The 14,308-nt window shown below is 45.8% G+C and overlaps 1 protein-coding gene across 2 annotated transcripts in view; it reads right to left on the reverse strand.

The window, feature by feature from the left end:
- LOC116972961 (solute carrier family 4 member 1 adaptor protein) overlaps positions 1-14,308 on the reverse strand; it is a 222,838-nt gene that overhangs the window by 29,279 nt on the left and 179,251 nt on the right. For both annotated transcript variants that reach the window (XM_033020562.1, XM_033020561.1), the window contains one exon: positions 1,823-1,936. In XM_033020562.1, the coding sequence (XP_032876453.1) occupies positions 1,823-1,936 (114 nt within the window). The remainder of the gene's footprint in view (positions 1-1,822; positions 1,937-14,308) is intronic.

Genomic DNA, 14,308 nt, shown 5'->3' on the forward strand with positions numbered 1-14,308 from the left:
CCATTAACATCACGAGGCGCTACGAGACATCCACGAGCTCCGACATACCCGCTACGTACTTACCAAGAGTTGGGGTTTTTTTAAACTCGAGAGAGCTCTTGGGTGAACTTGTACAGTGGGACAGGCCCTTCAAGGAGAAGGCTAAAGATGGGGGATAACAGGCAAGTAAGGAAAGGTAGACACAAAATGCTGGAGCAATTCAACGGGACAGGCAGCATCTCCGGAGAGAAGGAATGGGTTTAAAGAAAGGTCTCGACCCGAAACCTCACCCATTCGTTCTCTCCAGAGATGCTGCCTGTCCCGCTGAGGTACTCCAGTATTTTGTATCTATCTCGGTTTAAACCAGCGTCTGCAGTTCCTTCCCACACAGGGAATTGTGTGTCTCGGGGGTGGGAGGTAAGTGCAGGAAGGGGGGGAAAGGAGCAGAGCGACGGGGGATAGTCCACCAGTCCGCTGACCATTTGCCACCCTTTGTCCCGCCCCATCTCTCTTGTACAGCTTTCTCTCCCCCTACTGCTATCAGCCTGGTGAAGGGTCCGGACTAGAATTATCGTTTGCCCATTCGCTGCACAAATGTCGCCTGACCCGCTGAATTCCACCGGCACTTTGTGTTTTTAGTTTAGTTTAGTTTGGTTTAGAGATCCACCATGGAAACAGGCCGTTCATTTCACCGAGTCCACGACGACCATCTCCCTTCTCTCCTCTGAGCACTATTCCAAATGGTCCCTTTAAACTCACCCTGTTCCCATTCACACTACTTCTATGTAATTCTACTTTCCCTTCTACTCTCCACATTTCTACGGAGGGCCAATTAACCGACACACTCGCACGTTCACAAGTTATAGGAGTAGAATTAGGCCATTTGGCCCATCGAGTCTACTCCGCCATTCAATCATGGCTGATCTCTGCCTCCTAATCCTATTTTCCAGCTTTCTCCCCATAAACCTGGACACCCGTTCTACTCAGGTATTTGTCCATCTCTGTCGTAAAAATATCCATGTCTGTGGGACGTGGGAGGAATCCAGAGCACCTGGAGGATATCAACGTGGTCACGGGGAGAACGTGCAAACTCCGCGCACAGACAGCAGCCGAGGTCAGGATCAAACCCGGTTCTCTGGCGTGTGTGAGGCAGCGGCTCTGCCAGCTGCGCCATTGCACCTCTAAACAGAGGTGTCCCAAAACCTTCATCAGTCTAAGCTCGACCATTTGGTTAAACATTCATGAATTCACACATTAAATTAAGGCGTTATTTATATAATAGATTTTAAGATCCATTTAAAGTGCCATTAGCCTGATCAGAATGTGTAAGAATTTAAAATAAAATAATAAATCAAAACTGTATCAACACTGTGCCTCTTTTGCAAGACTGCTGAGACCGTTTATTTTTAATCGAAAACTCTAATCCTTACATCGAGACCATGTTGGCTGGGATCTGTATAATCAATGGGGGCAGCAAACAATGACTCAAAGATTTGGAAGACGATGGGAAAAGACAATTATTGAGGTTTGCTCAACGGCACATTGACAATTTGATGGGGTAATATGGGGACGGAGGATTAGATGTACAGTTTTATGTGGTGCCATCTCAACAAACTAAACAATTCCAGGCAGGGGATTCTACGAAAGCCTTGCCACTGATAAATCAGGTACGGCATATATTGACATCAAAGTAAATGTGAGGTCTACTTTAATCCACTAAACTATCACTATGCTGAAGTTGGTACAGTGTTCACTCAATCATTTTCTTTATACGCTTTGCCAACTATCGATTATCATTTGAATAGATGCAAAGAAAAGTGGCAATTATTCACGTCAGTCATACCTGGTGATAAATCCTCAGATGGAAGGTCCTTGTAGTCCTCTTGTTTCTTCAGCGATTGAGCTGTGCTTCCCTCACCTTTCTCTTCTACTGGACACGGAGGGGTCAAAGCTCCGTCTGTTCAAAAAGGGACAAAAACATGGATTAGCACACTCAAGATGTTTTCAAAGAGCAGCCTTGTCCCAATTGGTGTTTGCTCACTGAGACCAACCGCACAGCCGGTTAATCCCGTGGTGGGAAAGTGATTTTAAACAAATTGCAAAATCGATGGCTTGATTACCTGCCGTGAAATTGTACACAATTGTCAGGCAATAACACAGCACTCGGAAGGAACAATGTGGATTAAAACCAGGTGGAATACAGAGGGAGGGAAGGTTTTGTTAAGTAAATGAATGTATAAGTTTATTGGTCAAGTATATTCACATACAAGGAATTTTCCTTGGTGCTCCGCACGCAAGTAACACATGACATACATTAACAGTTAAGAATGGCACATAAAACATTAATAATAAAACATTACTGATTAAACATGTGATTTAAATAAAATACCAGAGCAAAAGGAGGCTACGGATTTTTGGTTATTGAGTAGAGCTACTGCTCGTGGGGAAAACTGTTTTTATGTCTGGCTGTGGCGGCTTTGAGAGTCCGGAGTCACCTTCCAGAGGGAAGTGATTCAAATAGTTTGTGGCCAGGGTGAGAGGGGCCAGAGATGATCTTACCCGCTCGCTTCCTGGCCCTTGCCGTGTACAGTTCGTCAATGGAGGGAAAGTTGCAGCCAATAACCTTCTCTGCTGATCGGACGATTCGCTGCAGCCTCCAGTTGCCGTGCTTGGTGGCTGAGCCAAACAAGAGCATGATGGAGAAGGTGAGGACAGACTCTACGATGGCCGTATAGAATTGCCTGTGGGCAGAGTGTGCTTCCTTAGCAACCACAGGAAGTACATCCTCTGTTGGGCCTGTTTGAAAACCTAAGTACTTCCAGTACTTAAGTACTAAGTACTTAAAGTACTTCCACAGGGGGATGGTGCAGTGAAATTTGGGGGAGCCGCCAAGAACTAAGGGGCACCGGGCGTGGAGCGGGGGGTGGGAGACGAAGAAAGGATGAGTACTTTTTGTAACTGTCAGTGCCTCTGCGGCGACTCATTTGTGTACTATGTGTGCAAAAATAAAGCATTTCACTGTACCTAGCTAGGTACAAGTGACAACAAGGAACCGTCATCATCGGCTCGGGTTAAGTGAGATGCCTAAAGGGCCTGTCCCACTTAGGCTGACTGTCACAGTTGTGGCAGGTCGGCGAAAAACGGCGACTGGAACCCCCCCACAACAATGTCTACGGTAAGCTACAACAACCTACCACCTAGTCGACGTCAAGTTACGGCAAACTACCGCCAACCGGCGAGCCATGAGGACGTCCACCTACGACAACGTACAACCACACAGGTGACAGCCTACGACAACCGAAGTCAACCTACGTCCAGCCGCGATAAGCTACGACAAGCAACGACCCTGTCGGCGACAACTGAAGACAACTGAAGACAATTCAGTTGCCGGCACCTGTCGCCGGTTGACGTAGGTAGTTGCCATTGAATTCACTGGTCAGCACTGGCGACAACCTACGTCACCTGGCGAGAACCAACGACAGCACCTAGGTTAGGAGAAGTCAAGCTACGCTCATTGGCGTCAACCCACTGTCGCCAAAATTTTTTGAACGTTGAAAATCCAGTGGCGACCAGAAAGATGCTATGACCCTTTGGGCGACTGAGGAGACTATTCACGACCATACAGGCGACACCCTGGTGACCATGTGGCGACAGTCTAGTCGCCTGTAGTCGCCTAAAAGGGACAGGCCCTTGAAGGTTTAGTATCATGCTCACCAGATGATTTTTCTTCTCTCCTTTGAAACTCACTGAGGGACACTATTACCGAGCTCCCTTTAAACCCACTGGGGCCCCTGTTTACATACTCTTTTACAGCTCACCAGGGTTCTAGTTACCACACACTCTCGAAACCTACAGGGCATACTGTAAATTTATTCCAATGCTACGTAATATCAAACGAAAAGTAAATCAAAAGTTTGTGCTGGGGTATTAAGAGGATTAACTTCCAATAGACAGGGCGAGGCAACGAGTGCCATTTGACATGGGCCTCATGCCTGTCTGCTTCAAAGCGATCTTGATTTGGGGGCCGCTAAAATTGGGGGGGCCTCGGCTTGATCTTGGTTTGGGGGCCTCTAAAATTAAAATTGGCTTGGGCCTCAGTTCATCTATGAGAGGGCCTGGACAGGGCTTGTATGCGTTACCTAAAATGAGAGAATTTGTTAGGCTCTTTCAGCACTGTTTGTTCCGTATGCTGACTCATTGTGGCATTCATTGGGACGACAGATGGCACAATGGGCTAAGTGTTCGGCTGCCGACCGGAAGGTAGCCGGTTCGAATCCCGCTTGGAGTGCATACTGTCGTTGTGTCCTTGGGCAAGACACTTCACCCACCTTTGCCTGTGTGTGAATGTGTGTGAATGTGTGTGAGTGATTGGTGGTGGTCGGAGGGGCCGTAGGCGCAGAATGGCAGCCACGCTTCCGTCAGTCTGCCCCAGGGCAGCTGTGGCTACAGAAGTAGCTTACTACCACCGAGTGTGACTGAGGAGTGAATGAATAATGCGATGTAAAGCGCCTTGAGTATTAGAAAGGCGCTATATAAATCCCATCCATTATTATTATTATTATTCATGATAAGCATTTCATGTCTACATCATTCGTTAAAAATAACTTTTGCTTTCTTTCTTCCTTCCTCTTTCTTGCCTTTTTAATTATAGAAGTTGAGAATTGAACTCAACTATCTTTGCACTGACACTGTGCTGAAAGCTTTTTGTCCCTAGGGGGTTTTGGAATGAGTTGGCGCTGAAGCCCATCAAAGAAGGAAGCAAACATGATGCATTTCTGGAGTCGAAAAGAATAGTCTTAAGAATAAGAAGTAAGCCATTTAGAACGGAGACGAGGAAACACTTTTTCTCACAGAGAGTGGTGAGACTGTGGTGGAGGCAGGTTCTCTGGATGCTTTCAAGAGAGAGTTAGATAGGGCTCTTAAAAATAGCGGAGTCAGGGGATATGGGGAGAAGGCAGGATCGGGGTACTGATTGTGGATGATCAGCCATGATCACATTGAATGAAGGTGCTTGCTCGAAGGGCCAAATGGCCTACTCCTGCACCTATTGTCTATTGTCTATTGAAAAGCCAGAGAGCTGATGAGAAGTTTGGGAGGTATGGCTGAGGAGAAAAACTGGGTATTAGGTCCAAGGGCTCATTTTTTTGTTGCTTCATGAATTGGAGAAAGCAGGAACTGGTGGTGCTGGCTCGAACGTCTTACTCCAGTACGTTGCGCCTATTTTTGGCATAAACCAGCATCTGCAGTTCTTAGTTTCTATGTTTATATTAACCCTTGATAGGTCAGTAACGTTATTCAGTCCTATGAACGGGAGCTCTCTGATGGACAATAGTAGATGGAATTAAGTTACTGCAACAACCTACCATCTTGGGACTTGAACGTTTGCTGTTATTATGGAGCTGGGACTTCTCAATAGGGCCAAGTTGGGGAATGACAAACTTTCGGCATATTGTCAGTACAAAGGTAGCCAAGTTCAATTCTGCACGAATGAAAGAGATGTGAAGGAGGGAGGGAGACGGTAGAAGTTATTTATAAAGAATCACAAATACATGAAATGCTTTTCATGCATGCTTAATGAATCAACATGAATACACAGCCGGAGAAGGAGGATAACAATTCCTTGCTTGTGCTTTACAGCAGCCTACTTTCACCTATCTTGATCTAAACGCATCTGCAAACTGGACGGACACAGTGGTAGAGTTGCTGCCTTGCAGCGCCGGAGACCCGGTTTCCATCCCGACTACTGGTGCTGTCTGTACGGAGTTTGTACGTTCCCCCTGTGACCTGCGTGGGTTTTCTCCGAGATCTTCGCTTTCCTCCCACACTCCAAAGACGTACAGGTTTGTAGGTTAATCGGCTTGGTATCAGTGCAAATTGTCCCTATTGTGTGTAGTTTAGTGTGTAGTGTGCGGGGATCGCTGGTCGGCGCGGACTCGATGGGCCGAATGGAGCTTGTTTCCGTGCTAAAACCTTCCAGTCGTTTCTTCCACAAGTGTTTATCCAGGTTCGCATTCATTGTTTCCATTGCCACTGCAACCACAAGCTCAGCTCGCAAAATAAACTTTGCATACAAGTAAAGATAGCAGGATAGATTTTTTTACTTATCCCCACCATGGAAGGGATCTAACGTAAGGCGGCTGATATCAAATCAGCTGCGAATATGAAATATAATATCCATGCGGCACGGTGGCGCAGCGGTAGAGTTGCTGCCTTACAGCGCCAGAGACCCAGGTTCGATCCTGACTACGGGTGCTGTCTGTACAGAGTTTGTACGGTACATTTACCCCGTGACCTGCGTGGGTTTCCTCCGAGATCTTTGGTTTCCTCCTGCACTCCAAAAAGGTGCAGATTTGTCTGTTAATTGGGTTGGTATAATTGTAAATTGTTCCTAGTGTGTAGGATGGTGCTAGTATACGGGGTGATTGCTGGACTCGTGGGCTGAAGGGCCTGTTTCCGTGCAGTATCTCTAAAGATTAGACACTTGAATTAGGAAAGTTAATTAGGTTTAGCAGAAGAGTATGAAGAAGGGCCTCGACACAAAACCCTGCCCATTCCTTCTCTCCTGAGATGCTGCCTGGCCCGCTGAGTTACTCCAGCATTTTGTGTCTATCTTCGGTTTAAACCAGCATCTGCAGTTCCTTCCTACACTAGCAGGATTTGAGAGCAGCTCCAAAGAACCGTGCAAAATTTGGCTCTTGCTGGCACTGATTTCAAATTCCAGACTGATGAATAGTTTTGCCAAGTAAAAAATAAAACTACAACTTTGCTTTTCTAACCATTCAGCTGTGGCCTAATGTTGTATCATTCAATATAAACAGTTAAGCTTCAGCGGATTCCTATTACTCTCCAATTGTGTTTCCACTACTGGTCAAAGTCATTCCTGAACTTCCAATATCCAAAATATGTTTTATAGTCATAAAACATATTTTGGATATTGGAAGTTCAGGAATGTTTTATGAATCCTTAACCAAATATTAGGGTGGTACGGCGGTAGAATTGCTGCCTTAAGGCCCTGTCCCACTATACGAGTTTACCCAAGAGCTCTCCCGAGTTTAAAAAAAACTCGTGGTAAGTACGTAGCGGGTACGTCGGAACTTGGGACGTCTCTTAGCGGCTTGTAACGCTAACGGCAGGTACTCGGGAAACGCAGCAAGCTCGTGAAGTTTTTTCAACATGTTGAAAAATGTCCACGAGAGCCCCGAGTACCTATTACCATAATTCTCCGTGTTCGAATCAGGGGAAACTCGGGAGAACTCTCGTACAGTGGGACAGGCCCTTGACAGCGCCAGGTACCCTGGTTCATTCCTGACTAAAGGTGCTGCCTGGAAGGAGTTTGTACGTTCTTCCCGTGCCCACGTGGGTTTCCTCCGGGTGCTCTGGTTTCTTCCCACACTCCAAAGATGTACAGGTTTGTAGGTAATTGGCCGGTAAAATTGTAAATTGTCCTTAGTGTGTGTAGGATAGTGTTATGGGCCTGTCCCACTTAGGTGATTTTTTTAGGCCACTGCCAGCGACTTGGACAATGGAATTCACCGGTCAGCACCGGCGACAACCTAAATCACCTGACGACAACCTATGTTTTTATCACGGCGACAACCTACGCCAGCACCTACGACAACCTACGACATCAAAAATTTCAACATGTTAACCATATAACCATGTTGAACATTTTTCGGCAGTCGCCTGTAGTTGCCTAAAAAATCAGCTAAGTGGAACAGGCCCAGAAGTGTGCAGGTGAATGCTGGTGGGCTGAAGGTCCTGCTTTGGCACTGTATCTCTAAAATCTCTAATCTAAAATTGTGTCCAAATAATGACAAACATATGGGCATATGCAGCAAGATGCTTGAAGCAGATACTCTACCACTCTCTTCACAGCCCCAGTTTATCAGTGCAGAAGTTGCTCAAGGCAGTGTCCTTGCTCTGACCATCTTCAACTACGGTATCAATGACTTTCCATCCATCAGAAGCACAAAGGTCGAGATGTTCACCGATGATCTTGCAATGTGCAATTCCATTCGCAAGACAGATTATTGACCGACATCTACCACAAACCTACTGACTCCCACAGCTATCCAGACTACACTTCTTCCCGCCCTGCTTCCTGTAAAGACTCTATCCCCTACTCCAATTTCCTCCACCTATGCCGCATCTGCGCCCAGGTTTTCCATATTAGATCATCGGAGATGTCATCATTTTTAGGAAACGGGTGTTCCCCTCTTCCATTAAAGATGAGGCTCTCCTCGATATCCCACAGCTCCGCTCTTGCTCCCCCTCCCCCCATTCGTAACAAAGACAGAGTCCCCCTTGTCCTCACCTTCCACCCCATCAGCCATCGCATACAGCATATAATCCTCCAACATTTTCGCCACCTCCAATGGATCCCACTGCTGGCCACATCTTCCCATCTCCACCCCTTTCTGTTTTCCACAGAGACCGTTCCCTCCGAAACTCCCTAGTCAATTCGTCCCTTTCCACCCAGGTACTTTCCCCTGCAACCGCAGGAGATGCAACACTGTCCCTTTACCTCCCCCCTTGACTCCATCCAAGTCTTTTCAGGTGAGGCAGAGGTTCACTTGCACCTCCTCCAACCTCATCTACTGTATCCGCTGTTCCAGTTGTCAACTTCTCTACATCGGCGAGACCAAGCGCAGGCTCGGCGATCGTTTCACTGAACACCTCCACTCAGTCCGCTTTAACCGGCCCGATCTCCCGGTTGCTCAGCACTTCAACTCCCCCTCCCATTCCCAATCAGACCTTTCTGTCCTGGGCCTCCTCCATTGTCAGAGTGAGACCCAATGCAAATTGGAGGAACAGCATATCATATTTTGCTTGGGCAGCTTACACCCCAGCGGGATAGATTAGAGGGCTCGTCTAGGGAGGCTATTTGGGTGGAACTGAGAAATGGGAAAGGGGTAGCAACACTTATAGGGGTGTATTATAGACCGCCAAATGGGGAGCAAGAATTGGAAGAGCAAATATGTAAGGAGATTGCAGATATTAGTAGTAAGCACAAGGTAGTGATTGTGGGAGATTTCAATTTTCCACACATAGACTGGGAAACACATTCTGTAAATGGGCTGGATGGGTTGGAGTTTGTAAAATGTGTGCAGGATAGTTTTTTGCAACAATACATAGAAGTACCTACTAGAGAAGGGGCGGTGCTGGACCTCCTGTTAGGAAATGAGACGGGTCAGGTGGCAGAGGTATGCGTTGGGGAACAGTTCGGGACCAGTGATCACAATACCATTAGTTTCAATATAATTATGGAGAGGGTCAGAACTGGACCTAGGGTTGAGATTTTTGATTGGAGAAAGGCTAACTTTGAGGAGATGCGAAAGGATTTAAAAGGAGTAAATTGGGACAGTTTGTTTTATGGGAAAGATGTGGAAGAGAAATGGAGGACATTTAAAGGTGAAATTTTATGTCCCTGTTCGGTTGAAAGGAAATAGTAAAAATTGGAAGGAGCCATGGTTTTCAAGGGAAATTGGACACTTGGTTCGGAAAAAGAGAGAGATCTACAATAATTATAGGCAGCATGGAGTAAATGAGGTGCTTGAGGAGTATAAAGAATGTAAAAAGAATCTTAAGAAAGAAATTAGAAAAGCTAAAAGAAGATATGAGGTTGCTTTGGCAAGTAAGGTGAAAGTAAATCCAAAGGGTTTCTACAGCTATATTAATAGCAAAAGGATAACGAGGGATAAAATTGGTCCATTAGAGAGACAGAGTGGACAGCTATCTGCAGAGCCAAAAGAGATGGGGGAGATATTGAACAATTTCTTTTCTTCGGTATTCACCAAGGAGAAGGATATTGCATTATGTGAGGTAAGGGAAACAAGTAGAGTAGCTATGGAAACTATGAGATTCAAAGAAGAGGAAGTACTGACACTTTTGAGAAATATAAAAGTGGATAAGTCTCCAGGTCCGGACAGGATATTCCCTAGGACATTGAGAGAAGTTAGTGTAGAAATAGCAGGGGCTATGACAGAAATATTTCAAATGTCATTAGAAACGGGAATAGTGCCGGAGGATTGGCGTACTGCGCATGTTGTTCCATTGTTTAAAAAGGGGTCTAAGAGTAAACCTAGCAATTATAGACCTGTTAGTTTGACGTCAGTGGTGGGCAAATTAATGGAAAGGATACTTAGAGATAATATATATAAGCATCTGGATAAACAGGGTCTGATTAGGAACAGTCAACATGGATTTGTGCCTGGAAGGTCATGTTTGACTAATCTTCTTGAATTTTTTGAAGAGGTTACTCGGGAAATTGATGAGGGTAAAGCAGTGGATGTTGTATATATGGACTTCAGTAAGGCCTTTGACAAAGTTCCTCACGGAAGGTTGGTTAAGAAGGTTCAATTGTTGGGTATTAATGGTGGAGTAGCAAGATGGATTCAACAGTGGCTGAATGGGAGATGCCAGAGAGTAATGGTGGATGGTTGTTTGTCAGGTTGGAGGCCAGTGACTAGTGGGGTGCCACAGGGATCTGTGTTGGGTCCACTGCTGTTTGTCATGTACATCAATGAGCTGGATGATGGTGTGGTAAATTGGATTAGTAAGTATGCAGATGATACTAAGATAGGTGGGGTTGTGGATAATGAAGTAGATTTTCAAAGTCTACAGAGAGATTTATGCCAGTTGGAAGAGTGGGCTGAAAGATGGCAGATGGAGTTTAATGCTGATAAGTGTGAGGTGCTACATCTTGGCAGGACAAATCAAAATAGGATGTACATGGTAAATGGTAGGGAATTGAAGAATGCAGGTGAACAGAGGGATCTGGGAATAACTGTGCAGTTCCCTGAAAGTGGAATCTCATGTAGATAGGGTGGTAAAGAAAGCTTTTGGTGTGCTGGCCTTTATAAATCAGAGCATTGAGTATAGAAGTTGGGATGTAATGTTAAAATTGCACAAGGCATTGGTGAGGCCAATTTTGGAGTATGGTGTACAATTTTGGTCGCCTAATTATAGGAAGGATGTCAACAAAATAGAGAGAGTACAGTGGAGATTTACTAGAATGTTGCCTGGGTTTCAGCAACTAAGTTACAGAGAAAGGTTGAACAAGTTAGGGCTTTATTCTTTGGAGCGCAGAAGGTTAAGGGGGGACTTGATAGAGGTCTTTAAAATGATGAGAGGGATAGATAGAGTTGACGTGGATAAGCTTTTCCCACTGAGAGTAGGGAAGATTCAAACAAGGGGACATGACTTGAGAATTAAGGGACAGAAGTTTAGGGGTAACATGAGGGAGAACTTCTTTACTCAGAGAGCGGTGGCTGTGTGGAATGAGCTTCCAGTGAAGGTGGTGGAGGCAGGTTCGTTTTTATCATTTAAAAATAAATTGGATAGTTATATGGACGGGAAAGGAATATGGTCTGAGCGCAGGTATATGGGACTAGGGGAGAATACGTGTTCGGCACGGACTAGAAGGGTCGAGACGGCCTGTTTCCGTGCTGTAATTGTTATATGGTTATATATGGTATGAACATTGACTTCTCTAACTTCAAATAGCCCTTGCTTTCCCTCTCTCTCTATCCCCTCCCCCTTTCCAGATCTCCCACTAGTCTCACTGTCTCTGACTACATTCTATCTCTGTCCCGCCTCCTCCCCTGACATCAGTTTGGAGAAGGGTCTCGGCCCGAAACGTCACCCACTCCTCTCCAGAGATGCTGCCTGTCCAGCTGAGTTACTCTAGCATTTTGTGTCTACCTTCACACTTCTCTACTTGTACGCAGTCAATTTTGGACAATATTCAGGCATAGTTTGGGTTGGCTCAGTGGCGCGGCGGTAGAGTTGCTGCCTTACAGCGCCGAAGACCCGGGTTCAATCCTGACTACGGGTACTGTTTGTACGGAGTTTGTACGTTCTTCCCGTGACCTGCGTGGGTTTTCTCCGAGATCTTTTCCTCCCACACTCCAAGACGTACAGGTTTGTCAGTTAATTGGCTTGGTGTAAGTGTAAATTGGCCCTCGTGTGTGCAGGGTAGTGTAAATGTGCGGGGATCGCTGGTCGGCATGGACTCGGTGGGCCAAAGGGCCTGTTTCTGCGCTGTGTCTACACTAAACATCATTGAGATGTTTCCTTCGTCCTCCCAGAAGGGCGTCACGGTGGCGCAGCGGTCGATACCCTGGTTCAACCCTGACCTCGGGTGCCGTCAGCGTGGAGTTTGCACGTTCTCCCTGTGAGTTTCCTCCGGGTGCTCCGGTTTCCTCCCACATCCCAACGACATGCAGCGGGTTTGTGGGCTGATTGGCCCTCTGTAAATTGCCCCTGGTGTGTAAGGAGTGGACGCGGATGTGGGGGTTACATTGAAATGTTGTGAATGGGCGATCGATGGTCTGCGCGGACTCGGTGGGCTGAAGGGCCTGTCTCCATGCTGTTTCGCTGGACACAAACGAAGTGCACGCGAGAGTTTGAGCTGCCACCTTTGCTTCCCTTGTGCATTCATCTCCACTGATGAAACCAAACGTGTAAGGTTCAACCAGCTCACATTTTGTGCACGGAACTGATGACAAATGACTTCTTGTACAGGTAATACTTCTCGTTTAGGTATAACTTCTGAGGAGCTGTCACTGTAATGCAGAAACTAATTTGCACAAAACAACAGCTCATAAATGATAAATGAACGAATCAATTTTTTCGGAATTGTTTGGAAGAGGAAATTCTTGCCCAGCAGACCAGGCGAACGAGGTTCTGTTCTGATGAATAGTCACCGACTGGAAACATTAAACCTGTCTTCTCATCATAAATGCTGTCGACCCTTCCGAGTATTTTTGATACTTGCTGTTTTTGTTTAAGATTTCCAACATCGGTAATTTTTATTTTCACTCGTTTTGATTAGCTGAACTGCTTGCTCTTTTGTGAATTATACAGCGGTATCATTTCCATTTACCTGATGTCTGGCATGTTTTAAATGCCCAACCTGGAAATTTGCACCTGTGGCAATGCAGCACTCCTTCAGTACCCCACTAAACGCAGGCCAGACCATCACGCAAAGCAACTTCCCTTCCATTATCTCCATCTACACCTCACTCTGCAAGGCTACCAGTATAATCAAAGACGATTCGCACCATGGCCAATCCCTCTTCTCCCCTCTCCCATCAGGCAAGAGGTATAGAAGTGTGAAAATGCACACCTCCAGATTCAGGGACAATTTCTTCCCAGCTGTTATCAGACTTTACAGATAGTGTGGAAACAGGCCCTTCGGCCCACCGAGCCCGTGCCGAACAGCGATCACCCCGTACACTAGCACTACCCTGCACATTATGGACAATTTACAATCTTACCGAAGGCCAATTAATTTAAAAACCTGTACGTCTTTGGGATGTGAGAGGAAACTGGAGCACCTGGAGAAAACCCACGTGGTCACAATGAGAATGTACAAGCAGCACCCGAGGTGAGAATTGAACACTCTTCCCTGGCTCCGTCAATTCCACTGCTGTGCAACTGCGTAGCCCTAGATATTCTTCAGAGCTGCTGCCTAACTTGCTGAGTTCTCCAGCACTCTATGTGTTTTTTGTCAATCTTCATTGTTAAGGGCCTGTCCGACTGTACGAGGTAATTCAAGAGCTCTCCCGAGTTTAAAAAAAAATCAAACTCGTGGTAAGCACGTAGAATGTACGTTGCGGGTACGTCGGAGCTCGGGACGTCTCTTAGCGGCTCGTAACGCTAACGGCAGGTACTCAGGAAACGTGGGAAGCTCGTGAAGACTCGTGAAGATTTTTCAACGTTGAAAAATGTCCACGAGAGCCCCGAGTACCTACGAGCGGCTATTACCGTAATTCTCCGAGTTCGAATCGGGGAAACTCGGGAGAACTTTTGAATTAGCTCGTACAGTGGGACAGCCCCACTAAGATTGGTTTGCCTACCAAAGACAAGACACACCAACATGGTATTTTTTTCTTTGGTGAGCAGACCAGAGACGATTTACAGCTTGATTTATGGCACGGAATGGCTGCTCCAGGAATAGAAAAGGCCGCTTCCCCAGAGTTTAGAGGAATACAACATTTTTAGATGACATGATGGATGCTAAAGACATATTTCCCCTGGCTGAAGGTCGAGAACTAAAGAGCATCATCTCTGGATAAGGAGTCAATTATTTTAAGAATGAGTCGAGGAACATTTCTTTACTCATTATAATTTTCGATTCCAAAGGGTTGTGGATAATTGGTTAAGTACATTCAAGGCCAAACGATCTTTAGACAGAAAATTAAAAAAATCTGGGGTTAAGGGTCAACTCAAAACAAATTAACAGGATAAAAAATCTTTAATCTTCCCAACTTTTGTTAGAATTCAGACACCAGAAGGTTAGAATGTATTTTTATTTACATGTCCA

This window comes from Amblyraja radiata, chromosome 5 (genome assembly GCF_010909765.2).
Source record: "Amblyraja radiata isolate CabotCenter1 chromosome 5, sAmbRad1.1.pri, whole genome shotgun sequence".
In the NCBI taxonomy this organism is placed as follows: domain Eukaryota; kingdom Metazoa; phylum Chordata; class Chondrichthyes; order Rajiformes; family Rajidae; genus Amblyraja; species Amblyraja radiata.